We start from the raw sequence: 27725 nt of genomic DNA on the forward strand, positions 1-27725 counted from the left end.
TACATCTCAGACTAGCGGAAATGTTGCCTCTAAACCTTGGAATGAGTCACAGACTCCCCTCACTTCTCTGAGTCTGCTGTCATTGTGTACACGAATCTATTTGGCCACATTGATTTATTAATTCAGTGAAAAGTTGATATCAACGTGTTTTGGCTTTCATTTGCTCGGGAGACATTCACTTATCAACCAGACGAGGGCAGTAAGCACTCAACTTATCACACCGGTTGTTTACTCAAGAGGTTCTTCGCCCTGCTCGTTGATTGGCGCCGTAGCGGAAGTAAGCAGTCCAGTGTTTTCCGTAGTCATCGTTAGCTAGTTAGCTGGAGGTATCTGGCTGTTGTTGTCGTCATACATAGCTTCTTAAACAACGTTACTTTACTTTTGTATTAGACAAAATGCCGTTGGAAAATCTGGAAGAAGAGGGTCTGCCTAAAAACCCCGATCTTAGGATAGCACAGCTGAAGTTTCTGCTCACGATGGATGGTCACCGACAAGATGCGAAAGTGAAGACTGAGCTCATGGACTCAATCAAAGAGAACAGTGAGTATCCAGCTCGCTAGCTGGCTAGCTGCTTGTCAGTGTGATCAGAAATCGTTGGTGATCATACATAACTTGCATGCTAGCAATTGTAGTCTAGTGGACCAAACATGCCTTCCTCAATACAATGTGGACAATTCTCCTGTTGCAAAAATAAAAGCATTATCTACAGTGCTACTAGCTAGAAAGCTAAAATGCCCTGTAGACCGTTCACGTTAGCTAACTAGCTAGCTAGTTTGATAGCTAACGTGCTGGTAGCCGGAGTCGCTTCGGGGCTTTTGTATATCTTCCATACACACGTCAGATATCCAAAAAGATCAGTCGTAGAGGCGACTTCGGCTAACCTGCGAGTTAAACAGCAACATGTCGTGATGAGTCAGAACGTCATCTCATAACACATTCATGACCGACATATTACATAGCTGAACATTATCTAAATTCTCTAGCTAGTTACATTATGACAGGTTTCTATTATTGTTAGCCAGCAAGTTGACTCTAAATACACTTCATGTCACAGCTGTCAAATTGGTTGCTGATTGATTTCCCCCCTGCTTCAGATATGGCACCTTACTATGAGGGCCTTTGTAAGGATCTAAAGTGGCAGCTGGACACAGACTTGCTGAGTAAGATGAAGAAGGCCAACGAGGAGGAGCTGAAACGCCTGAGTGATGTCCTGGAAGATGCAGAAAAGAACCTGGGGGAGAGTGAGATCCGTGATGCAATGATGGCTAAAGCCGAATATCTCATCAGAATTGGGGACAAGGTAAGTCCTTTTGCATTCTATAGGTCTACATACACAGGCCAATAAATCAACAAAACTTTAACTTTTCCCAAATTAACCCCGCCTAGTTGATCACCACAAGGGCGTAGGGGCTGGGGACAATTTGGGTGAAAAGTTGTTTTCTTCCAATGCTATAATTATACAACAGACAGTTATAGGTTGTATCAAACAAGCCAGTAACTTTACTTTTGTGTTTTTCCACAGGAAGCAGCACTGACTGCGTTCAGGAAGACCTATGATAAGACTGTGGCGCTGGGACATCGGCTAGACATTGTCTTTTACCTGCTGAGGATTGGACTCTTCTACATGGATAGCGACCTCATCACACGCAATACTGAGAAAGCCAAAAGGTAACTTGGCAAAACGGGATTGCTTCTATCTTCACTGTGATACAGTACATGTCATGCAGCTCAGTGATGTCACTGGTGAAACAAAATAATGAACAAAATAAACAATTGTTTGAAATGCCATGGTTTTTGGGTAGACACACTTATGTCTGCTTTATTTGTCATACATTCTGTTATTACCTTTATTAGCAACAACACGTTGACCACAGTTATGTTAGACCCATTTGAATCTGTCATAAATGTCATCATCTATTGGTAGTACATTTTGAAAGCATCACAGTTTCATATCCAGTCTGTTTCTCCCTTGTGTTTTTTCCTGCTCAGCCTTATAGAGGAAGGGGGAGACTGGGACAGGAGGAACCGTCTGAAGGTGTACCAGGGGCTGTACTGCGTGGCCATCAGGGACTTCAAACAGGCAGCTGAGCTCTTCCTGGACACTGTGTCCACATTCACCTCCTACGAGCTCATGGACTACAAGACCTTCGTCACCTACACCGTCTACGTCTGCATGATCGCCCTCAAGAGGCCTGACCTGCGAGAGAAGGTAGGGAGGAGATGAGTGGGAACATCTGGGGACATTTTGCTTCAGAAGAATTTGTGTTTATTTCTTGGTTGTCAGCAGGATGTGTGTGCCTCCATTGCTCTTGTGTTGGGGGCATTGTTGATTCATGAGTACTTTCACCCTAATAGATTCAATGACTTCCACAGTTGCAGAGAACGTTTGGCCAGGTCATTGCGGCGCTGCTCATGGCCTGCACAGGTGCACTCATTTCACTCTGATGTCCTTGAAGGCAGTTCCCGTGACTGTCATTGCTATCTCATGTTGGTTGATGCGCCCTGTTCCCTCTTCTGTCTTCCCAGGTGATAAAGGGAGCAGAGATCCTTGAGGTGCTGCACAGTCTGCCCTCTATTCGCCAGTACCTCTTCTCTCTCTACGAGTGCCGCTATTCCGTCTTCTTCCAGTCACTAGGTATGTGAAAAATACCTTTAACTCTGTTGAACTTCCTTTAACTCTCTTTTTTCTTGGAGTCCATGGTGAAATGTAAAGCTGCTCACCTAGGCGCAGGCTCCTGGACACAGATATAACAAGGGTCGCATTAGCTTTCAAAAGTCTTCATTTTCAAAAAACGCAGACCATCCAAAAATCTGTGTTTTCATATACACTTTATTAGGTACACCTTGCTAGTACTGGGTTGGACCCCCTTTTGTAGCCCATCTGCTTCAAGGTTCGACGTGTTGTGCGTTCAGAGATGGTCTTCTGCATACCTTTGTTGTAACGAGTAGTTATTTGGGTTACTGTTGCCTTTCTATCATCTCGAACCAGTCTGGCCATTCTCCTCTGACCTCTGGCATCAACAAGGCATTTCCGCCCAGAGACCTGCCGCTCACTGGATATTTTCTCTTTTTCTGACCATTCTCTGTAAACCCTAGAGATGGTTGCACGTGAAAATCCCAGTAGATCAGCAGTTTCTGAAATACTCAGACCAGGCACCAACAACCATGCCACGTTCAAAGTCACTTAAATCACCTTTCTTCCCCATTCTGATGCTCGGTTTGAACTTCAGCAGGTCGTCTTGACCATGTCTACATGCCTAAATGCGTTGAGTTGCTGCCATGTGATTGGCTGATTAGATATTTGTGTTACCGAGCAGCTGAACAGGTGTACCTAATAAAGTGGCCGGTGAGTGTATTACACCTGCGTTATAGCATCATTCCAATTTGTGCATCGTGGGTGCTGATGCAGCAACATGCTTTTTATGGTTAAAATAAGCGCCACATGCTCAATTTTGGGTGTTGGGACATAATATGGTATTGCTAAAACACAGATTATCCTCTCTTCAACAGTGGCCTTTGTAAATTGTATTTCGGAGACACCAATTAGAGGGGAGGGTCAGCCTCAGAGAGAGAGAGAGTGGTTTGGAGAATGGATGAGATGAAAATCGCAGTGAGCCTGAATGTCAGCGAAATTGAATGTCATGGTTAACACACCTGCATTTTCATACATTTTCATTAAATTCTCCAAGAAAAACGTTGGATTCTTCTTTATTGAGACCTCTGATTTAAGTCCTATACTAATTTGGGTAATGTAATGGTGTGGACAGATTTTGGTGCCAGCCTTGATTTTAAACGTGTATACCTATTTATAGTTGAATGAGCATGCCTGGCGGACATCCTGAAGAAATCACACTACCATTTGTCAATTTTTTTGCCATTCTAATGTGTCTCACACCTTGTCCTTTGTTGGGAATTGAATTTAAGGAGAAGGACAGCAAGATGTGTTGTCCTTGACACACTTGTTGAAACTGAAACTTGCAGTCGTATGTTGCTTTGAAGCTGTTAAATTGGTTATTTTGTTGTTTTCTATTCTCATTCTACCTATGTGCATTAATGTGATGTTGTGACCTAGAAAAATGTTCTGTTAATACAGCACAACATAATCGTGACCAGGTTCGTGCATCGTTAACGGCACGTAGAGTGAGTCATCAGCTTCAGATATTGGCCTGAGCGTAAACTCCTTGCAATCCGATTTATCTTAACTTGAGGGCATGGTAAAAAATAGCATGTTGGGTATTCTTAATGAATCTAGGATCCGATATGATCGATTGTCTGTCACACAGGGATGAGCAAAGCATTGTCAGTCATGACATATGTATGTATTATTCTTAACCTGTCCTCTATTGTTCAGTGTTTCATTTCCAATTCTTCAATGGGATATCCATTCACACAGGTCATATTGGGCATTGTTTGCATCTCTTGTATGCAGTATAAAGGAAGTGTGTGGCTCTCTATAAAATCGTTCCTCAGGAGTAAACCTCTGTTTCCCCTCCATGCAGCCACAGTGGAACAGGAGATGAAGAAGGACTGGCTGTTCGCCCCTCACTACCGTTACTACGTGAGGGAGATGCGTATCCATGCCTACAGCCAGCTGCTGGAGTCCTACCGCTCACTCACCCTGGGTTACATGGCCGAGGCTTTCGGAGTCAGCACCGAGTTCATTGACCAGTGAGTCTCAGCTTCTAGCCCTTTGTTCATCGAGCATCATCTGCTGTAAATATGTGTACAGGAGTATGAAGTCGGTGTTCTATCAATTGGATATTTCTCACTTCAACCATGACAAACCGTAGCCTCATTGAGAACCATGCTCCCAATAGAATATAAAGCTGAGGTGTTTAATGTTTTTTTTTTTTTTGCAGATGGACATTTTACTAATGAATCCTTAGCTACACTGAACATGGCTCATTAGTGCCATTTATTACACTAGTACAGAATGTTGTACAATAATAACTTGATTCTCTTGTCTTCCTCAGGGAACTCTCCCGATTCATAGCTGCTGGTCGTCTCCATTGCAAAATTGACAAAGTCAACGAGATTGTGGAAACCAACAGGTAAAGTATTGCAGCACCTTTCTACATACATCTAAAACTGAGAAAATGGTAGTAGTTGGTGTGCAAATGTAGGCTAAATCATTTGTTTCTCTGAAAAGTTGCAGACATCAATGGTTTATTTTCTCCCTCCTCCAGACCTGATAGTAAGAATTGGCAGTACCAAGAGACCATTAAGAAAGGAGACCTGCTGCTCAATCGAGTCCAGAAGCTGTCACGAGTTATCAACATGTAACATGGATGGCACACGCTCTAAGCCTTTGTCATTTGGGAGGGACATCTGGGTTTTTTCTGTTATTGTACCAGTTATCCAAACCAATAGTTTGTCTGAAGAAGTGACCCTTATATTGTGTATATAATAAAACTCTTTTCGGTGAATCTGTTTGCCTGTCATTGAAGTCAAAGGAAAACAAAGCAGTGGTTTTTCAGAGAAAAAGCGGAGACAAGTATTTTTTTTTTGTATAAATAGCTGTATAAATTATTTTTTTATTTACAGAAACCTGTTACAAAACAAATAGACTATACAATCTTTTTCTTTAAATATTAAGTAAATCTAACCTACCATGTTTGTTCATGAATTACATAGCAGCCAATACACAAAAGTCCAGCTGATCAAATGATTTTTGATAATGTATACAAAAAAAAAAACTACACGCTTTTACATAGGAGTTATGTACTGTGAATCTTTTCCTCCCACAAGCGAGTTGTATTTCGGTCTCACTTTTCACATTCCAAGTCTATGGTGCTTGATAAAAACATCTTTGCAACATTTCCATCACATGGAAACAAGGTCAGAGTTGTCAGTGGAGTTTGAGGGTAAACAAAACACAATTGAACCTGTTATAAAATAATTGTAGCCAACCAGGCAGCTTCAGCACACCCAGGTCTGCACAAAAATCTCATCTGGAAAACTTTGATAAATCAAAATAAAAAACAAATAAAGGTTAACACTAAGTGTCTCATACCAGCTAGCTGACAAGCTATCGGGTTTTACCACATTTAGGGTTCATCGGCAGATTTTAAAAGCAAGCTCCTAAAACACTTTGAACATTCAAGTAAGGTAAAACAAAAAAGTCCTCAAACAGTCAGTGTGAAACAAATTCAGGCACTTTCTTATTTCATTATTTTCTAAAAGCTGCAAACTAAAATGTCATTAAAAAGCTGTGTTTTCGAATTACAATGTTTGGCAACAATGATGCAAGCAGTTGCACTGTTTGAAGTGTTCATCTTCCTTGCCTTAATGATTGCTTAAGTCCCTTCAGCCTTAAAAGAAAAAAATAAGAAAAATGAAATGTTATAAGGTCTTCATCTACAAAGTGTATGATTGAATCTGTGGAAATCGCTTAGACAATGGGCACAGCTTCAAGCCTGCAGGACATATTCAGAATCACAGGCTATTTGGGTCACACAAAATGATCATTCTGTTTTGTTGATTCAGAGGCAACTGAAAATAAAATGGTAAAAGCACAAGTGAGACCTTGAAGAGTGGAAATAAGGTATCCTCTGTCAATACATACACATGCTACAGTGGCAACACTTCACCTTTTTAAAGGATCCCAGTATATGATTCATGAGATGCTTCAACCTCTAGTTATAGGCGTATTGCATTATTGACTTGGCAGTGAACCACTTCAAATAATTAAGTTCTTAAACTTATCTCATTTACTGAATAAATAATAAGGATCTCAATTGTACCAAAAAATTGTGTATACGAAAAATGCCTGTGCAAAAATACATATTTCAATATGTACAATTCGTTAACAAAATATGTATTCTGAAATAGGGATACTTCAATATTTGTTCTATACATACAAGAAAAAAGGTAAAGTAGGATACAAAAAACACTTGGCTCCCCCGCTACGCTCGCTGCCTGACATCAGTGGAGTTTTTACGAAATTGACAATAGTTACCAAAAGTTGTAACTTTCTCTGTGAAGCCATCTCCATGAATCTCGCACCAAAAACAACAACCTGCTTCCAAAGAGCAACATCTCAGAGAAATGGGTGGGGAAGTATTGCCAGTTTAAGATCCCATGCTTGACAAAAGGACATACAAAGAGCTGTCTGGCTGTCCGTGCCATGACAAAAACCCCTTTACTCACAAACAACACTGTATTGTGAAGAGACAATTCTCAGAGAACCAGAATGGAAATCCTAAAGCAGGGATAGTGGTTACATAGACTGGTGTCCACACTCTGAGCCACAGGGCTAGTGAGCCTCACCAGACAATGTAGTGTAGCTACTTATCTACGCTAACGTACCACGAGGTCTGGCACCCAGGCTAGTGGTTACAGACTAAGGTAGGAGCGACCGATGGCTGCCTTTGGCTAGCTTTCGGGGGCAGTTAAGCATGACTTGGCCTAAATGTCCTAAAGCAAGTAGTGGGTCGGTGTGTATTTAGTGCTGTTCACAGTTAGGGGGTAGGTCTATTGTGGCTGTTCATTTGCGAGATGAAATGAAAACGTGTTCCCAAGACAAGTAATCGTTCTTTCACAAAAGATTCAATCACGTGGTCACATCAGGCGTCCTTTTTCACATATGCATGCACAATTGACTGTTTTCCCCCCCATCTCTACAAAGACTTTTTGTAGTTTGATTCAGTGAAAAAGGTTCTAAGAAACATAAAAAAGTAACACTTGCATAATTGATTGGGTCACCTAGAGAACTCCAATAGAGAATTGACTGAATCGCTCGTCTCTGGCTACTGTACATAACCTCAGGTTACGTACTCACACGTCGCAATGATTGAAACAAACAAAAACTGAAATGAAAAATAACAACGTGATTGTGTTTTGAAGTGTTTGCAACTGACAGTTTCTCCTCCTCTTGCCCTCTCCTTCCAAGGCTTCTGAGTTCAGGCGTGGGGGTGTAAGTTTGAAGTTCCAGTAGTCCAGCAGAATCTGACGTCACTGACACACACACACACACACACACACACACACACACACACACACACACACACACAAGATCGGCGTGTTGGCTCTCCAGTCACTCCCAGTGGCTCTGTGTCATGACAACGGTTGCTATGGTGCTTGTGCCAGCCCTTATCTCTTAGCCTTTGACCTCAGAACTTGAACATGAGGTCAGAAGGACACGGGCTGCTCCTCTCTCCTCCTCAAAAGTAGACCTCACACAACACTGACGGGGGGGGGGTCGCCGCTCCCCCGAGGGCTTACGCCTGCAGTTTGCAAAACGCATTGGCACCCCCACATGGCTTTGGGAGGAATAGTTCCACGACGACGATGACGTCACTGGGCTGTCCATATCATCTCTCCACCCTGAGGATCGTGGGAAGCTGAGAGTAACGCATTTTAGAAGGCCTCGTGCAGTCCGGAGCAGCTGGCAGGCTGCCCCCTCCTCGTCCGCCCCACGGTTCCATACAGAGAACCCAGCCACCGCTGTCAGGGACGGGCCTTTGGCTGGGGGGAACCAGAGAAGGGCACAGAGTTAGATCAATCATGGTTGAATCAAATGAACTTTATTACTATTAGCTGCTTGCCTTGAGAAAAAGGCAGGACATTTTTATACATTAGATTCTGCTTCTGTTCCGTTAAACTGTCAAACTTATCAACGCCTATTTGAATCTGAACTGAATATGATTCAAGGCAAGAAACGCATGAGTGCAAGAGAAATCCCAAGACGCTTGCTATCACACATTTTCACTGCCTATTTTCCACACACAGTGCAATAGTTGTTTGCTGTTTTAACATCAACATTTTGAGTATGAAGTAACATTGACCTTATACTTGTAATTTTGCTCCAATCCAGATTCTAACCTAATCACTGCCCCAACCCCCACATTTTCAGAAATTTACTGGAAACTTGACTAAACTGCATGATTCGTCAAGTTTGTTTGTTTGTTTATTCATTGGCATTTCCAGAAGTCGATGGATGGGTCTGTTTGGTGCCCTGGTCCCACGCACCTGATGGATGAGGGAGTTGTTGGGCAGTCCTGGGGCTCCTTGGATTGTGCGTCCGTGTTTGCCGTGGATGTTGTTGATGGCTGGAGATTTGGCCACTTTGGGCCTGCCTGGGCCCGGACCTCCGCCTCCCCCTAACCCCCCTCCTCCTCCACTGTTGATGGAGCTGGTGGCGGGGGATCCCTTGCGTTTCTTCCCCTCTAGGCGCCCATCTGTGTGGGCATGACTGTAGCCACCGGTGGAGGTGGTTGTGTTGGTGTGGTGGTGGTCGGAGGTTGTCTGGTGGTGGTGGACGAAGGGTCCCAGGGAGAGGGTGGAGTCAATGCTGTTCATCACCACGCTCATCCTCTTGATGGACTCAGCCGGGCTGCCCGAGGGGGGGCCCCTGACCGAGGATCCTGATGCCACCCCCGAGGGCTCCACCTTCAGGCTGAGGGAGTTGGTCCTAGCGTTGGGGCCACAGTTCAGCCCCACGCTGTGGACCCCACTGTGGGACGAGGAAGAGGACGAGGAAGAAGAGGAAGGGGCCAACGAGGGGTGGTGGTAGGTGCTCCCTGAGCTGCCGGCATTGACGTTGGCGCAGTTCTTCTTGAAGGAGGTGGAAGAGGAGGAAGTGGCGTTGGAGGATGACGAGGACTCTGAGGAGTAGGAGGCGTGAGACGAACTGAGGAGGGAGCTGTTCTTCCTCTTCTTCCCCGAGCTGGGGCTAGTGATGCTGCTGCTGCTGTTTGCCCCACTGCTGCCCCCGCTGGTGGAGTTGGATATGGCGGCCGTGGAGGAGGACTCCCTGGGTCTGAACGAGGACTTGCTGCTGGATCGGGACTTGAGTGCCCGGCCCGAGGCCAGGGAGGGGACAGAGGAGGAGGAGTGGGCTGAAGGCATCTGCGGCGACGAAGACACTTGTCTGGCCTGCGCTGCGCCGTAGGCTGGGTGGTCTGTCGTGCCCTGGGGGGAGGCGCGGGCGTTTAAGGTGGTCCCGTATGAGAGCCCAGACTTGCCGTCGTAGGACTGGGTGTAGGGGGGTGGAAGGGGAGCGGCGGGGGGGCCCAGGAAGCCTGAGGAGGGGGTGCTTCCGAGGGACGAGGAGGAGGAGGACAGGGAGTTTGTGCTTGTCCTGTGGGGCGGCGCAGAGGAGGAGGAAGAGGAGTTCTCCAAGGCCAAAGGGATTTTCCTACAAATGGGGGTTTACAAACATAGACATCAGACACATTAACTAAGACAGCAGTAGCCAAACCTTAACAGAATTGTTCTGGGTTAATGAGCACGCAGACTTACTTCCACATCTGAGCGTTGACATGCTTGTCCATCATAGCAGTGAGCGCACATCGCATTCGGTCCCAGCGCCGGTCAAACGAGTAGCAGCTTCTCCCAAACAGTCGACTTCCAAAGGTGCAGTACTGAGCAGAAAGACAGTGAAGGAAAAGAGAGAGTGAGATGACTTTCCATAGCCTGACGGTTTGTGAGTTAGAAGTAATGTTGCCAATTGCAGGCTAGTAGCATACATCCATAGAAATTCCCCATACACATAGAAAATGCCAGTTCATTTTCTTTAGGACCACCCTAAAAAAATAAAAATAATCAGACCCGGGTTGTCAACGAACAGTGATGTGTGAACAGTGTGAACTTACAGCTGCTGGCCGAGGGTGATAACCTGAATAGTGACAGTCCAGTTTGTCCGTGCCCTCCTCCCGCTCCTCGATCTCCCCCTCGTCGCTGGAGGGCCGGGAAATCCCGTCGGGAGCGAGCATGGAGTGTTGGGGCGACTCGGGGACCAGCAAGGGGTCTCCCGGGGTACCCCCACCTCCGTGAGAGATACTGCTGTTTAGACTGAGAGGAGAGGATGTACAGTTAGGAACACATAACACTGGTATTCAGTAAGAAAAGACAAACTGGCGCACCATTTACTGGCCCATTAATGATGACCAGAGTGAAACACTGAGTCCATGAATGGCCCTATTAGACACAGTGGTCAGCTTTTTGCAGTATGACAGGGAACAGGGAAATCAAACGTGTGTATGTGTCTCAGTGTCCACAAGTCTCAGTCATGCACTACTTTGTTATACAATGTTGAAAAACTAAAGAGCGGCTTTTTTTTTTTAGACTTGGCTTACCGTGGAAGACCAGGATTGTGAGGTTTGGGCTTGCCCAGCGCCAACGGCTTGGTGGATGCGTCAGTGGCACCATTGCCCACCTGGTGAGGGTCGTGGGGGCCGAGCCTGGAGGGGGAGGGGTGGGGGTCCCTGAGAGGGGGGGTCTGCTGGGGATGAGGGTGGGGGTGCTGCAGCTCCCGTTCCCTGGTTTTGCTCTTGTGCTCAGCCAGCAGTGTGTCGAAACGCTTCCTCCGGCCCAGCACCGCCCTCCGCTGGCTTAAGGAATGTGTCTGAGGTAGGGCAGAGAGGAAGGGTCAATGGTCATGGTGTAAAACTGTCCTCTTTTGTCAACAACATACTGTAAAACATAGCATGAAGGTCTATGGAGAGGAGGAGGCTGGGTACCTTGCATGTTAGAGATCTTGTGCATGGTTTCCGAGCTGTCATGTCCAGAACTCCACAGTGGATATCTGGGTTGAACTCACGTTCTGTGAAGACAATAGCACTCAGTTAGAGGCAAATTTACATCAAGTCAGCACTCAATAAATATGATACATTCATAACTGAGGTTATAAATAGGTGAAAATAACTGTCACACTGAGTTGGACCTACTCACCTGACAGTCTCTTGTAGAGGTGGCGTCTGCTACTGGCGCTGTTGTTGTTGTCCTGCTGCTTCTTGTCCAGGGCGGAGAGGGAGAGGTGGCCCTTGCCGTTGGGAATCTGGCCCGGGGCCAGCAGGGGAGCCTTTGGTATGGAGGTGCAGTTAAGGCCTGCCTTCAGGGGCGAGGAGGAGGACGAGGAGCTCACAGTGGTGCTGGAGGAGGAGGAGGGAGGAGCCTGTATCAGCTTGGCCGACGCATCCACCTTGAGATGCATCTTCTCCACTTTGACCGCAGGGGTCAGGCTAGGGGAGAGAGATGATGGGGGGGGGGGGGGAGGGAGTGATGGAGAGAGTGAGAGAAAGGGGAGGGAGGAGAGTTCATTCATGTATGGCAGATCAAAAACTCAGTAAACCCCATCTCATTTAAAAAGACAGGTTTAGACAGCACACATTTCCAAATGTATTCAAATCCCCAGGCAGAGACTATACACGTTCTGATCGTAGAGAGTTTGATAAAGGATCGCTTTTTTTTTTTTTTATTACGCTCAAACTCTTTAAGGCTATAAGAGAAGGCTTCATTTAGATGGAGGGCTGCGTGGGGAGACTTTAGACAGAAGCTTACTTCTGAGGAGAAGCTGGAGCAGGAGGGGGAGATGACTTAAGATGAGAAGAGAGGATCTAACTCAAAGGTATCGCCGAGATTTTCATCGGCGGAAATGCAATTGCAATGCGGAGTGCCATGTTTGGGGTTTTCCACCACAGCTTCGGGTAATGACGTGTATAAAGTTCAATCGTAAGGATACTAAGCAGCCTTTTGGATATTTCTCTGATGAAAATTCTCAGATGATGGAGAGTACGTGGATACTTAAAAAAAAACTGGGATAAGTGACACCGAAACAGGTAAGCCTTGAATTAAGTCGGTGCTAACTCAAAGGATGATCAAAAACGAGGGTGTGGAGTGTTGTGAAGCAAACGAGGGGCTATCGGAATGTTTCACACGTCAACACGTTACAGCAATGCCTTGCATGGGTCAGAATTTCTTATCGTGGTTGGACATAGTCCGGCATGGTTTGTGGGCTGGCACACTTACATCTTGTCTGGCAGCACCCTGAAGGGAGGGAAGTGAGGTCTCCGCTGGATGCCTGGCAGCTTCTCTTTGGCTGGTTTAAGGGGTTTAGAGTTGGAGGAAGCGCTGCTGGTACCACTGGAGGATGAGCGGCCCAGGACCCCCCCGCCCCCCGTCCCTGTCCCCGACCCGCTCCCCCTGTTCCGGGACAGAGCGGACAGGGACAAGGCAGAGGAAGGGGCCGAGGTGGAGGGGGGCTTGCTGGCGGAGCTGTGTCTTCTCTCTGGGGAGAGGGGAGAAATCAGGTTAGGGACACACTAGTGTACTGCGGTTTACATAGAAACATTATAGACATGTTAATCCCCAACACTTTTAAGGCATCAACACAAATACATGAGTCAGAATACAGAATTCTCAGGGTGAGGAGGGGTACTTTTTAAAAAAAAAAAAAAAATGCTGCTTCAACAGCATATTGCAGTTTAAAGCATTTGTGATTCATGGCATGCCAACTCATCCTGAAATAGTACCACAGGTCAATAGCTTCATTTCCTGTCAGAGACATCAGAATAGAACAGTTACTGTGAGAACTGATAAAAGACAATCACGACACCGGGGATTGGTAGGATAATACTGCCAAAAGGAAAGACAAAAATAGAGTAATCGTCTGCTGAGTAAGACAAATGGCTCAGTTCAACCAAACCTGCAGTACCTACACTGCATATAATAAAGCATTTTCTCCAATTATCAAATACAATCCTAGGATGGTGTTGCTTTGGCTTAATACAGGTCTTCCCTTTGCTATTGCAGGTCCTGCCCTAAAATGTCTGCTTTCATCTCAGCTAGCGAGCAGCAGCCCAGATGACACAGGTGGAAGCAAAGGTGTATTCAATGTGAGATGGAACCTCACTCACGGTATGATTTGGAAAGTCAGCACACTGACTGGCCCCAGTACAGTGGGAATGAGGCACAATGCAACCCATAACACACTTCCTGTAGCACAAACCAATGCCCGCCTCGCATACCTTTAAGTGAAAGTTAAATATCGAGTTTAAGAGTTAGAGAGAGTAAGAGAGAGAAATAGAGACACAGCCAAAGAGGAGATAGCATGTGAGAAAGACAGAGGGACAGAGAGACAGTACATAAAATAATGTGGGCTATAAGACACCGATAGTCATTGTCGTATTCCTCAGAGTTCACTGCTAATTCCTATCTGGCCTTCAACTCTGGCCAGAGCAACTATCCAAGGCTGTTTTCACACAATCTAACGATCTTAAGCAGTCGACAACAAAAACACTCTTCGATCAACAGGGCAGCAGGTTTAAGCGCATGGCTGTGTAAAAGAGTGTGTGTGAGAGAGACAGAGAGTGGCAGGCACAGCAGTGAGATAGTTCAGGAAGGAGAGAGAGAGAGAGAGAGAAAGCATTGATGAAAACAGTCTGGCTGTTTTTGTATCTGTGTCGGTGGTAGTGTGGCGAGGTTCAAGCCCAGCTCCACTAACCTTCTGCTAGCTCCATGCAGGCAGGGTAGGTCTGGGCAGCAGGCCAAGGCTGAGTCTCAGTGGGCGAGCGGCAGCACAGAGCAAGGCAGGGCAGGGCCCGACAAACACACAGCTGCCACTCCCCCCACCCCCCCCCGCTCAGCTAACACAGCAACACCCCTAGGCCTCTACTCTTCCTCTGCCTCCTCACTCAAGAGTAAAACCAGCCCAGCTTCCCTTCCCTGACAGAGTAATTCCAAGAAAAAAAGCTTACACACACACACACACACGCACACGCACACGCACACACACACATGCACCTCCCCCTCTACTACCTACCCCCCTCACACTCCTTCCCTCCAGAGTAGGGGGACACTCATAAGTAAGGAGCACAGCGAGTAGGCTTCTGCCCTCCCCTCCCCTCCCCTCCCCTCCCCTCTTGGCCCACTTGGAATATGCACACAGCCCAGCCCGGGCATCGCATTGCTGCATGCCCTGCACGCAAGCGCACCACGCCAGGCAACCCCAGTGTGACGCTCCCACAACGTCTGCCAAACGCTGAGAGAGAGCCAGCCACAGAGGTCCTGGCAGACGGATAAAAGAAAGAAAGAAAAAAAAACAAAAAAAAACAAGAGAGCGAGGAGAGGAGAATTTTTCTTCTATTTCACACTGTCAAATAAACAGTTGGCTCTGCAGTAAGGGGAATCCCTGGCTACTGGAGAGAGACACCAGGGAGAGAAACACTGTAGGCTAGGCTACACACTGTGTTCACGTATAGCAGAGGCCTTTATCAAAACCAACAGACTGCAGGCAACACTACCAAAGTATCAACATTATCTTACGCCTAGACAACACCATCGACAATCGTTCATGATCAACATGAAGGCCCCAGAGAGATTCCTTCTTAAGATCAGATATTTGAGTCTTGTGCTGATTATATCCTACGGTGTGTTATATGGGTGTGTTGACACGGCCCTGTCTGTTACAGTGTGCGCAGGCCTGCTCTCCTCACAGCGTCGCCTCAACAGCTCTGCTTCTCCTCCTCCTCCTCCACACATTCCCCCCCCCCCCCCCCCCCCCACACACACACTGATCTCAGAACTGTCATCTCTCTCTCCGCCGCGCGCAAGCAGGACAGGTTCTTCTCTTTCTTTGTTCACCCGGATTCGTACATTCATAAATAAAACAGCGGCAGCAGTGAGCTCCCAGCTCAAACTCCAGTCTGTCACTCCTGCTGAGAGCGCTGTGCCTAGCTCCTATGCAGCACCACACCCAGGGGTTCAGCTGGGAAAAAACCTAGAGCTAAGAGACATACGGATGGGCTTCAAGCAACACAGGATGATGGGGTGAGACCGTCCGGAGGGTGTCGAGATCCGTGGACCCCGCTTTGCAGTGTCTCCCCAGCGCGCCATCAGACGGAGAAGAATCACAGCGGCAGCTAGAGAGCCCATGCTGTGCCTGTACTCACTCTTATGATAGTTCCACCACCCACACAACTAACCCGCTTAACACACAGCATCATTCTGGCCTTACAGTAGGCCTGCAACATCAAACCTTTAAAGAAGCGTAGGCCTACGACCTTTAAAAAGAAGTGCAACAATGGCATTCAATTAATATCACAAAGAAATCACCATGGATGCAGCTAAAAAGGCAACTTAGCTGCTCACACAGAGTTGAAATGGAAAGTAAAGCCGAACACCCAACAGTTAAACAAGCTTTTAGAGCTAGCTTGGCTATATGGCTATGAATATGCACACAGTCTACATCCAGGGCTGAAAAAAGGGGGTCCTCTTCCTTGGTGCATTTCAGAGAATGAAGTAATTCACCCAGAGACAGGGCCTCTGATGTCTCACCCGCAGTACTCTACCACTGCTTATCAATCACGCGAGAAGCACTCAATTGAGCCCACTATTCATAAACTGTACCCTGATAGACTACAGAATGAACAGGCTTACTATGGAACTTCACAATGACTCGCTCTACAAGTGGCCTAAACTAGACAACCATTACTCGTATGAGGCAGACGGATGCCTCACACACGTGTTGTGGGATGACACAGCAGTTGCTAAGTGGCACTGCTTCTTAAACTACTTCCTGTTGACATGAAGCTCTCGCCGTTGGCATCCTCCACTCCTGTCTCATCCTGTGAGCTCTCCATTGGTGGCTTTACAAACAGCATATCAACGCAGTACTGTCCAGTGTAATAGGAAATTGCATAACTTCATTCTTTGTATCAAATAGTCATTAAAATGCTATTAAAGTAATACTGAGTAGATATAACAGATACATCCTCTCCAAATTGGAACCTAAAAGAAGACTTTAGCCGGAGGTCACAAGGCGCAGGGACCGTAACTGACTTGACTGTTACCTCTCTGAATGACACCGTACTTAAACTGAAACTACATATTCTACATTAGCTCTTTTGCTTTTTCGTACCTATGACTGAAATTCTATTACACCTTGAAACCTCCTCTGTGTCCTCAGAGTAGCAAGCAATGTCCCCAGTAATAGTCCCCAGTGTTAGTGTCTCCCTCTTGTGGCCAATCCAGATAAGTGTCCAACTAGTAACATTCCCATAGTGGGAGAGCTTATTCATCCAATCCTGGCATAGAAGCCCTAGGTAGAAGAGAGAATGAAGATGAAGGTCTAAAAACTAGAAGCAGTATAAGGCAGACTCAGATAATTCTAATTCAGTTAAATGAAAAAATATAATTCCATGCATTTTGCAGACTAATTTGTTCACAACACTCGAGGGACCATTACTTAAACCCCCTCAAATAGAGCCTAAGGCACTAGAGCTCCTGCTTACTTTGCCAAAGTAAGGGCTGACTTCTCTAAATGTCCATTTAATGTATTACAAAAACACATAAAAACAGTATCTTATATTCATAACACACTGATCAGCCAGCCAGTTTAGACAAAGGCTACTGTACTTCATTCACAGCAATATTAGTGTGAAACAGCTCAGGGACAGGGAATTACAGAGAGTACTTTGCTTATTTAGTAATATGTGTATCAATAATACATGGGCCTGCAAGGGCACAAACTCAAATTCCCCTAAACAGTCTCAACATTAGCCTACACCACAGCTAAGATTAATAACATGTTCAAATCGATGCTAACACGCCAGCATGGAGGAAACTAGGCAGCGAGAGTTGACACAGCACCTAACTTCCTGCCCTATTGCTGCACTCGCCCTCACTGTCTGTCTGAGGAAACGCTCTTTAATTGCTATGAAGCACAGGGGTGTGTGTGTGTGTGTGTGTGTGTGTGTGTGTGTGAGGGTTCACCCAACTGGTTTTAACAAGATCCACAGAAAAGCAATCCCTTGATTCTAAGATCCATAATTGATCAATTCTCCTCAGTGAGCTGGTCAAAGAAGCCAGTTTAACCCCCCCCTCTTCTGATGTCCCTGGGATAGCTAAAACATGTTAAAACAATAGCCTACATTATGCAGTGTTCACACTGAGAGGCGTGAATTCGGAGGAGGAAATATATATACTCAAATATTAACAGGAGAATTGTAAACAGCAGCGGGGAAAAAAAGCGGGGAAATTCAAAGACTGGAGCACTCCTTCCTTATGTTACGCTAGAGGAGAGAAAGGCCCCCCCCTACCCACCAAGTGTGTTAATGTGTGAATGGATGCACACAGTGACACACACATGCACGCACGCACACCCACCCACCCCTCTGACAGAGATGAGTGCTGAGCAGGTTTCCCCTGAGCAGAAATCTTGGCTCTGTCGTTCCTTCCCCTTTAGGAGAGCTATACGACCGTCCCTACCCCAGCCTTCCCCCTAGGCTGGGCTATAAAACAAAAAACAATTAGACATGACCCTGGATCAGCTCTTGGGGACAGTGTTTGCATGAGTAATGGCAGCAGCAGCAGCAGTGTGTGTGTGTGTGTGTGTGTGTGTGTGTGTGTGTGTGTGTGTGTGAGAAAGAAAGAGACTTACCGTAGTGTGCTTGGAAGGCCTGGGGCTTCACCACCTGACTGCAGTGGCTGCACATGACCAGGTAGAAGTCGTCCTGCGCGGGACATTGGCCAAATATGGGCATGTCTGTCATTCCACAAGGAGGAGAAAGAACAATACAAATAAGATAAATCAGATAGGGTTAGGGTAAACACAATCACTGTGCGCGCACACACACACACACACACACACACACACACACACACACACACACACACACTGAGAGAGCGAGTACTCCCAGGTATTAGCCCAGTTTCAGAGTAGAGGACACAACCCAGTGATAACGACAAGGAGAGGATACAGCCAGCATTCCAAAGGTTACCTGCTGCAGAAAGATACAGAACGAGAGAGAGCGCGCGCGAGAGAGAGAGAGAGAGAGAGAGAGAGAGAGAGAGAGAGAGAGAAAGAGGTGGAGCTGGAGAACTACAGCCGGTGGCAGAGACTGTGAATGATCTGTGACTTGAAATAAACAAGAGCTACTGTGGTGGAGAGACAGTGTCCCTTTGGCTTTCATGTTCAGCTGTAAACTATATTTGGGAATGTGGGGAAGAAATAGGGGCCTTTACCTGTAAATATCTATGTTTAACTACACTATACTACAATTAATAAACAGAAAAAAAAAACATTCAAGCAAAACATACTTTTACTGGAGTAAAAAGCCATCCAAATCACACAACACATTACATGTCTGAAAATACTACATATTTGCTAGATCTCAAACAAACAGGTTTATCATAAAGGTGAAGATGTAGGCTAGGCCTTGCTGGGGGAAATGTAAAACTATCAAATTCATCCCTTCCTGTGTTAAACAAAGTCAACATTCCCCAGCGTTGACAGTCGCTTTACTTAGTCAGCACTAAACACTAAACAGGCACAAGTGCTTGTATTCATTAAAGCTCGACACTACTCTCAAAACAACTCCCTTTATCTTCCTGAGCCTCATCACGGTGGAAATCATGGGGGGGGGGGGGGCTCCCTGAGACGGAGATGTCATCAAAATGTACCCTCACACAGAGAACGCCAAAGAGCTAATTAAGGGGGCTAATTAAGAGATCACCCAGGGCGACGTGTGGAGGAGTTGAGGCCCTCAAGCACGAGCCACTGAGGACCCTTTAAAACGTCACGGACCCTGCTGGAGAGGAAGCCCATTAGAGTCCACACAAAGCTTTTACCTGTGTTCTCAGGGAGGTCAATCTAAGGTAGCTCTGTATGGGAGAATTAAGGATAAAACCCCTACTAAACCAAGGGTTAGTGTCTGGGGCGACTTTGCTTAATGACTTAGCTTTGAGTAACTCATTTTCATGCCTTTTGGGTCAGACGTGTGAAAATGTCTGAAAGGATAGATCCAAGCTCATCGGCCATAACTTTTGTGAGACATTATTCAGAAGGAAATCATTCTATCTGAAGGGATAAAAATGGTGATGATCCAAGATGCTTTTAAAATACAACTGTATCCTGTAAAGGACAGGTACTGTCACACAGAAAAACAAGATCTGTCGCTGACATGGGTGCAAATGGTGACTAAGCGCCACTACGTTCCTTACAAAAACATTCAGGGGTCACTGCCAACAGCTCACGCTGGCTACAGGTCTCTTGGTTAACTGCACACCAGCTGAATAACCAGTCTACTCTGCATTCAAGTCACTAGCACCACACTGCTGAAACGTCTGGGTTGTACTAGTCTCCCTCACTCCATTCTTTTGTATTACAAGGAAATTAAAAGGAGAGGGAAAGAGAAAGTCAGCAAGAGAGAGAGAGAGAGAGAGAGAGAGAGAGAGAGAGCGAGAGAGAGCCCAGTTAATTTTCCTGTCCTCATCCATGGCAGTGATGAATGATCTAGGTAGGGTAACAGCAGCTACTGGTGCCTCACTGTACAGAGGCTGGTTGGTTGGTTGGCTGAGCACACATGCACGCACGCATGCACGCACTCACTCTGACCTGCTGAACCAACATACTACATTTCCCAGCTCCCCCTTTTCCATCTGCTGTCAGTCAAAAATAAGAGATATGGCGTATAGCACTTAGTGTGAGAGATCACAATCGTGACGAGTGAATCTTTTAGACACGTTCACACAATGAGTCGTGCAAGTGTGTCATGTCTTACATGCAAGTGATAGTATGTGTGTGTGTGTGTGTGTGTGTGTAGGAATGGCTGTTCAACCAGGGAAGATATGTGGTGAGTCATGGCAGAAGTGTAGTCATCCACAGGGTACGCCGTAATATACCCGCTCCACACTCCAGAACGGCTGGGCCTGAATGCCAATGTACTATTATGGTCTATTATGGTACTATTGTGGTCCTCTGTTGGTAGAGCATGGCACTAACAACGCTTAGGTTGTGGGTTTGATTCCTGCTGGGACCATATATACTGAAAAGTGTCTGCACTCACTGCAATGTAAGTTGCTTTGGTTAAAAGCGTCAGCTAAATGGTATATATTATTATAATTATTATTACTATTCCTACTGTTTGAGAACAAGATCAGACTGCAGACCTGAGAAGCATTTAGGGGTCTGTGGAATCAACAAGATGCTAAACGGAGGAAGGAAGCTTGGAAAGGGAGATGTGAGGAGCCAGGAGGGCTGGCTAGCATCACAATAGCTTTGGAGTGGCAACCTCTCCTAGTCTAATTTCCTTCACTTCCTGCACTAATGTGGACAGGTCCTTCAAAGATCCCCCAATAGCCTCTTGAGATCTGATGTTGGAAACATCGCACAGGACATCAGGCCATTCACCATCTCTGAGGTAGCCAGTGTTTTCCTGTGTTTCACTGACTGAGGTGGTACAGTATATTGTACGTGGACCGTAGTCAGGTTAACAGACAGATTGTAGAAACCCCTTCCGGAACCCTCTATATAGCCTAATAAATGGAACACAGGACTCTCAGCACTTGGGACACCTCACTGTGAGGCATAGCCACATTTCACTAGTGCAGACCCAACCTTCTGCCTTCTGTGGATATGTGTGTGCGTGTGTGTGCGTGTGTGTGCGCGTCTGTGTGTGTGTGTGTGTGTGTGTGTGTGTGTGTGTGTGTGCGTATGTTGGAGGGTGGGGGGGGGGGGGGATCTGTACGGGCATACGTCAGTAGATCAAATCAGCCAAATATACCGTAGGCAAAGACAGTCACCACAATAACTTTCCTCCTGAAAACAGTATGTCAACATCAAGCCTCTAGGCCCCCGTCTGTCTAAACTGCACAGGACAACTTGAGATGAAAAGGAAGTGCACTATGGACTATCAGAAATCCAGAGGTACTGTACAGTACGTTGCTGAACAACAACACTCTACAACGCCTTCCAAGTGTGTACACACCGGACAGGTCCTGCTCCTGTGGCTTCTGTGGAACCTCTAGGATACAAGTGATTTGCTCTAAACTGTGCAATGTGGCTGCACAGTGCACACAAGCCCCATTGTTTGGCAATGCAAATGCACTGTTAGAGAAGTGCCCAGACATGTAGACTACAGCTACAGTATGTAACCCCTTCCTTTTCAGCATGGATTCTTTTTTTTTTAGAATAATCGGACTGGAATAGCTAGAGAAAGGGGCACACGCTGATGACATCATAAAGTAGAGGCCTCAGTCACATGACCAGAGTGAACTGTGATTTCTTCCCTGGCACTCTGGAACCATGTGGGAAATGTTTGTGCCTACACCTGAAGCAGTGAATAGGAGCGATACGTTTGTCAGCATGAGGGAAGAAATGAGAGCCGTGTTTGCTCTAGACACTGCCTTTCTATCTCAAACTTTCAGAACCTTGCGGCCGATTGAATGTGGATCTGAAGTTGAATGTGGATCTGAACAAATGAATGAGACCAAAAAAAACAATGACCATGAAATGTGTCTTATTTAAATAAATGACATGCTTTTTATGTAGAGCATTTGTGGATTCTGATTATTGTGCCTTGATAGTGTGCTAGATCTGAAACGTCTATATTTCACCGCGACATTATTAGTCTCCCCTTTAAGGATTTTAACTCCAATTCTTCTTTAAATCAAAGACTATGTTTCTACCTCTTCACATGTTTCAACTTAAGAGAACCACTCACCATAGTATCATTGCTGCTGACTCTAAAATATATTTCAGTGGATTGGACTTTGGATGTCAGTGTCTTAAAATGGTATAAAGCCTAACACACGTTATGAATTGGTTATAAACATTTTAGACCAATGTCTGCAAATGTTATTATAATTGATAATTCAAACAACCAATGTGAACATGTATGGAGTTAATATGCAGAAATAGATGTCAGACAGTTTCCATTATTAATAACCGTTATAACAGCCATATACCTCTTGATTTAACTTTGAAACTACTGCAACCATGGACAATGCAGAACACACCAGGCCGTAATCAGATAGGGCCATCAAAGATATAAATGTATTGTATGGATTTGTGTAGCATGTAGAATTACACAAGCTCTATACACTGCATTTCTATCTGCCACATTGTAAGATTGCACCCTATTGAATGAGCCCCAGTTGTTACCTGTGCACCTACTCAGGGACATGGGAGTTCCTTCTCCACTCTAGTCAACTAATGACCATAGACTTCAGAATTACGTCAATTGATTGCTCAGGCATGAGGTGTCATCGTTCAGTCTAATGCACTTGCTTAATAACAGGAAGATTTCAGTCGGTGCATGTAAAGTCAGTGTGTGCAAACCACTAGTACCAAAACACACCTTGGCTTTGGCCAGAAAAAGAAACAAACACTCACCTTCTCTGCACAGCCGCATGGCTTCTCGATTTTTGCCAAACTCTTTCAAACTTTCCTCCAATTCAGCACCTAAAGGAGGCGATCGGATAAACACAGAGATAAATAGTTGCACTTGCTTGCTTGTGCTGTTGCTACCAGTAGCGTTTCTTCCTATTCACAAAACTGCACGCTATCGGCAAAAAAAGCTCGGGATCATCGCTTATGTCTCGCCTCTACATAGACATCCGGGACGCGCGGGCACTCACCGTCGTTGCCGTGGAGTTTGGCAGCATCAACCCAGTTGCTCCAAGGCTGTCCGAACATTATTTCTGGACTAGGCAGGGATCTGCGCTCCGCAACAGTCGCCATTGCTGTGGAGCCTTCTCCCCGCTGGATCTGCTGCTGTTGCTGCTTTAGCTGCCTGGCCGCTCTGCGCTGCTCCCCCCTGACGTCATCATCGGCCCTTTCCGACATTCTTTCCGCTACAATGTAACAAAACAGCAGTCAGCGTTAAGGTGGTGTACTCAGGATTCCTTCATTGATTGACACTGGCAAACGCATGTTTCAATGTCCGAATGTCCTCTGATCGTGAGTGGCGAGGCAAGAGGGAGTGTCACTCTCTTGAAAACGCTCTTCTTGTTTTGACAGGAGGGCATGATGCATGCGATGGCACTTCCCATACATTCAGGGCAATCGCAGATGTCAGAGATAAAACTTTAAGGAGGAACAACTTAACCCACAGTGCAATAGATGTGAGAAATCCGGGTCACTTGTCAGGTTACCCAATGCTGCCACATCTACATTAGCGATGCCGGTATCAAAACCTCAAAATTAGATTATTCTTAACTGAAATAATGTGATATTAATGGATTAGGATTACATTGAAGATGACTATTTTAAATCGAAATATGCCCATTCTAATGTATTCATTAAGGATGTAAAAACAAAGGTGTTAGATATGAACATAAAATAATCACGAACATAAAACTCGCTTCCTAACTTTCGAATGCCTACACACTCTCAATAATGCACATTTATGGCACTGAACAGTAGGTCCTCAAACGCAAAAGTGTAAATGACCACAAAAAAAAAATACTGGAGCTTTTTTTCCACCAGTGGGAGGAGATACACACTGATGTCCTAATTCTTTAAGCGTGACTGCTTTCTAGTATCTCGATTCATATTTCTCACAGCCTTTTTTACGTCACTGCGCGTGGTGCATGGATGACATTCAATGCATAATCTAGAATGGAGAACACTCACAAAACATGTAGAAGAAAAAGATGTAGGTATACACCTTCATGGAAGTATGCCCATTCAAACGTTCCGCTAGTCATCCCGGAACCCAGAATATTTGATTTAGTGAGACTACTATAGCACTGGCTGCACCCAGATTTACTGTAACATCACTGTAGGTCTGTATCACTACATGGATAATATGCCAGGTTTCTTTACTATCGGTAAAACTAAACTCCATATTGATTAAAACCGATCATATTAAACTCCATAAACTATCATATTGATGTCATGGATGTTTACAGTTCTCCAGGCCCATCCCCCAGCTGTTTACCAAAAAAAGGTTGTTTGAATCCCAGATTGCCCCTTTAAATGTGCACACCATATGTTCATTTGAACTTCAGTCTGTAAGACTTCACATACTGTACAGCTTTATCTACACGTTGTTAGCTTGGGTCCTGCATTATGATCATCTTAAAAATATATATAATAATAGTTTATAGTTAATGCCTTTGCAAAATAATAAATGAATTATAGACATGACAGGCATATCATATTGCACTCATGAACAGCTATGTTCTATGCTCTTGTTATATCATTTTTATGTGATAGTTATGAATGTCGTATGAATGTTTAATGAGATTTTGTAATGAAAGGGCCTTTGAAAACCTGCAGCTGTCCTAAAGGGGGAATCTAATTCTGTGTTGCCATACTCTGCACAGTGAACTTCAACTGTAGAAACAGGAGTTAGTTAGAGTATGAATCAAAACATAGAGCAATGTGTTCACTGAACCCATACCTTGTCAAACGTGAAAAAGGGAACTCAATCTTAACTCAATCAGTCGATCCTCATCAGTTTGGGTGTTCACTGGCCGCCACACAAGCTGGAACAGGAATCTAGGTGAGAGAGAGAGAGATGGGGGGGGGGGGGGGTCAAACTGGGATCAGGTTCATTGTTGTTCTTGTCTTGATGCTGTAATCACTGTTTAGGGATTTTGGGGTTGTCTGTCTGGGAGAAAACCCCACCTCCCATGATGCACCTGGAGGATCTGGCTGCACAGGATCTCTGCTCGGCACCTTTCATTCTGGCTGCTAGCACATGAGCTACTTATGGAGCTCCTTGCCGCTGCATGGTAATCCAATCCAATAAGCACTATCCCTGGTTAACCACTCCAGAGCCCTGCAGTTTGCAGCCCAATAATCCCTTTCAAAGATTAAGAAAAATAAAAACTTTGTTTACCCCTTTGGGGGTGCGGGGGGGGGGGGGGCTTTTGCTTGAGCCGCTGGACAGATCTGAAATCCAGCACATGCTTTTTGTACACTAACTCACATCCAAAAATAATGTTCAAATTCACTGTGGACCAGACCCCAGAGTTTAGGCTACTTGTTTACAAAACCACTGTTCTCTGTGGGGTGTTGACTTTGCATATTTTTTTTGTAAATATGTGTAATCGAATCTTGTGAATTCAAAAGGTGCAATAAAGGCATTAGGCCTATTATAAACAGAAAGAGATTGCCTAAATGACTTCCATTATCAGAACACAGCCGTGTTGTTTCCTACAGTAACAAGAATGTGGAGGAATTTCCTCCATAGGTGTTGGTATGAGGGGATCCAATCGGCAACAGCCAGTTAGGGTTCCATACTCCCATCGCATCTCTAAAACTCTTCTGCTAGTCTGTCACATTTCAATTTATTTCCAGAAAACACTTTCTGGAATTAAACATCATTTGAGGCAAGTAACCTATCCTATTCACTCACTCATATTCCTAACCAAAAGATACACCACCAAGCACTGATGCATCAAGACAGCCTTCATCACAATTGGCATCCACACTGTGTGTGGTGGACTTCATTCTTGCTGAGCATCGTTTTGGCTACCCACTAGGCCTAACTACTCAGGCCGGGGCCTAGCCTATTCGGTATGAATCACCAATCTTTGAAATGTTGTCAGATATAGGCGTAGCCTATGCAGACACATGCCAGCTTTACAAATAACTAGTTATTTGAAATAGGTGTACTAACATGGTATTCTGTATTGATAATTTTATTGAGTCTTGTTAGGAGAAGATTAATTGTTTTAATCCAAATCTTTATACACAGAGGATCATGTTTGAAAAACCCAGCATTAACTCTTCACACATATCACAGAAACAGAATCCTCTAATAATGCAGTAACATTTAGAAGAACAACATTTGTTAATTGCATCCTTCTTAGATGCATGTACCACAGTAGAGAACACATATTCCATTTCTTTGAGTTTGACTTGTTTGTCTTGACTATTGTGTTAAAAAAAGAGAAAGAAATCAATCACAATTTGGTTGTGGAAATGATTGTTAACTTAAAGGAGATACAAAAAAAAGTATATTTCTCATCAGTTTAATTTTATTTCAGTCCCAAAATATTTTTTGCATAAAAGCCTCATACTATATGACTCTCTTAAATGAACATGTGTTTTTTGTCAATTATTCTTGAGTAAACTTTACTTAAGTACTCCTTTAACATGAAATGCAAAGCATCATTGTGGCACTTTCATTTTTTGAGTGGTCATTGACTACAGCTACATTTTCTCAGTGTGCAAAAATAAGGCAATGGCCACATTTTTCATCATGATAGATTAGGCTACACTCCTTAGTGAAAGCCTCATAGTAGCATTGTGAGTTTAAGTTACCCGAATTGTAATTTAGTCCCGTTGAATAGTAGCTCTTTCATGGTCATACAGAAAAAAAATAAAGGTCGGGCGTGACACCCTTGTCATCTGTAGCTGATGGCTCTTCATTACTGTTATCTTTGTTGACACTGCACTGAATAGAGACGTCACAACAAGTTCATTAATCACAGGTGAGGTGTAGCCTACTTTAATTCAAAGTGATCTAAAAGTTAGGTAGCCAATTTGAATTTAAAGAGCACAACAGAAAGAGTTCATGTAGGTATATTATTTATCTTTCCTGTCGCTAAATCAATTTAGCTGACTTTGACACCTACTGTAGTGTAGATGGGCAACTTGACAGCTAAATATTTGATTCCCATTGCATCACATCCAACAAATCAAGTGAACAATTGAAAACACAATGCAAGCAATCCATACATCTGACAAGCTTTCTTTGATACGATGAAATTATATGTTGTCATAAGTGCACACTAAATACAGTCCTCTGAACAAAATGTAGGCTAAATTTGCTGTCATTCGAGGAGTGGCTAACATTAGCTCGCTAGCCAAGTAAGCTAGCTGACCAGCCATGTCTTGCAATGAAGCTGGCAAGCCTATCACAGCAGAAGTCATTAACAGCCGATATAGAAATTTAAGAACTTTGCATTTACCAATGTCCTGGACGTTAGAGATGCAAATGTGACTCCAGACAGATTAAAATCTGTTGAATGTGGCGGATTTCAAAGTATGGAGATCGTGAAAAAAGAACGAATGCAATGCTCACTGACTGTGGAGGTCTTTACCAGGTGCTTCCATGTCTGTTTACCAGACTGCATTCTGGGACCCAGACGTCACTTTACCAGTACGCACGCACGCCAGCGGTTTCAAGGATCACATTGAAATAAGAAACGAGTGCCATTTTGTGTCTTCGAAGGGGGCAACTAGTGATAGTTTGAGTCGAAACTTG

At 44.9% G+C, this 27725-nt stretch overlaps 2 protein-coding genes across 4 annotated transcripts; one reads left to right on the plus strand and one right to left on the minus strand.

The window, feature by feature from the left end:
- The first annotated feature begins 299 nt into the window (after positions 1–299).
- Positions 300–5426, plus strand: psmd6 (proteasome 26S subunit, non-ATPase 6). Its single transcript, XM_083668612.1, has 8 exons — positions 300–540; positions 1095–1300; positions 1523–1668; positions 1990–2209; positions 2527–2635; positions 4500–4668; positions 4974–5051; positions 5187–5426. Exons 1-8 carry the CDS (start codon positions 396–398, stop codon positions 5281–5283), a joined length of 1170 nt encoding a protein of 389 aa, XP_083524738.1. The 5' UTR covers positions 300–395; the 3' UTR covers positions 5284–5426.
- A 34-nt stretch (positions 5427–5460) lies between these two features.
- Positions 5461–27573, minus strand: atxn7 (ataxin 7). 3 transcript variants are annotated; one of them, XM_083668609.1, is made up of 13 exons: positions 27547–27573; positions 24909–25006; positions 23140–23355; positions 22895–22963; positions 18161–18265; positions 12751–13009; positions 11674–11963; positions 11463–11545; positions 11079–11347; positions 10596–10794; positions 10243–10364; positions 8971–10138; positions 5461–8466 (listed from the first exon to the last, which is right to left on the minus strand). In XM_083668609.1, exons 3-13 carry the CDS (start codon positions 23345–23347, stop codon positions 8449–8451), a joined length of 2790 nt encoding a protein of 929 aa, XP_083524735.1. In that variant the 5' UTR covers positions 23348–23355; positions 24909–25006; positions 27547–27573; the 3' UTR covers positions 5461–8448. The 3 variants fall into 3 exon arrangements, with proteins under 3 accessions (XP_083524735.1, XP_083524734.1, XP_083524736.1); XM_083668608.1 differs by having other exon boundaries at positions 27430–27559; XM_083668610.1 differs by lacking the exons at positions 24909–25006; positions 27547–27573 and having other exon boundaries at positions 23140–23366.
- Between the last annotated feature and the right edge of the window lie 152 nt (positions 27574–27725).

The sequence above is a fragment of the Argentina silus genome (assembly GCF_951799395.1).
Source record: "Argentina silus genome assembly, chromosome: 4".
Taxonomy (NCBI): domain Eukaryota; kingdom Metazoa; phylum Chordata; class Actinopteri; order Argentiniformes; family Argentinidae; genus Argentina; species Argentina silus.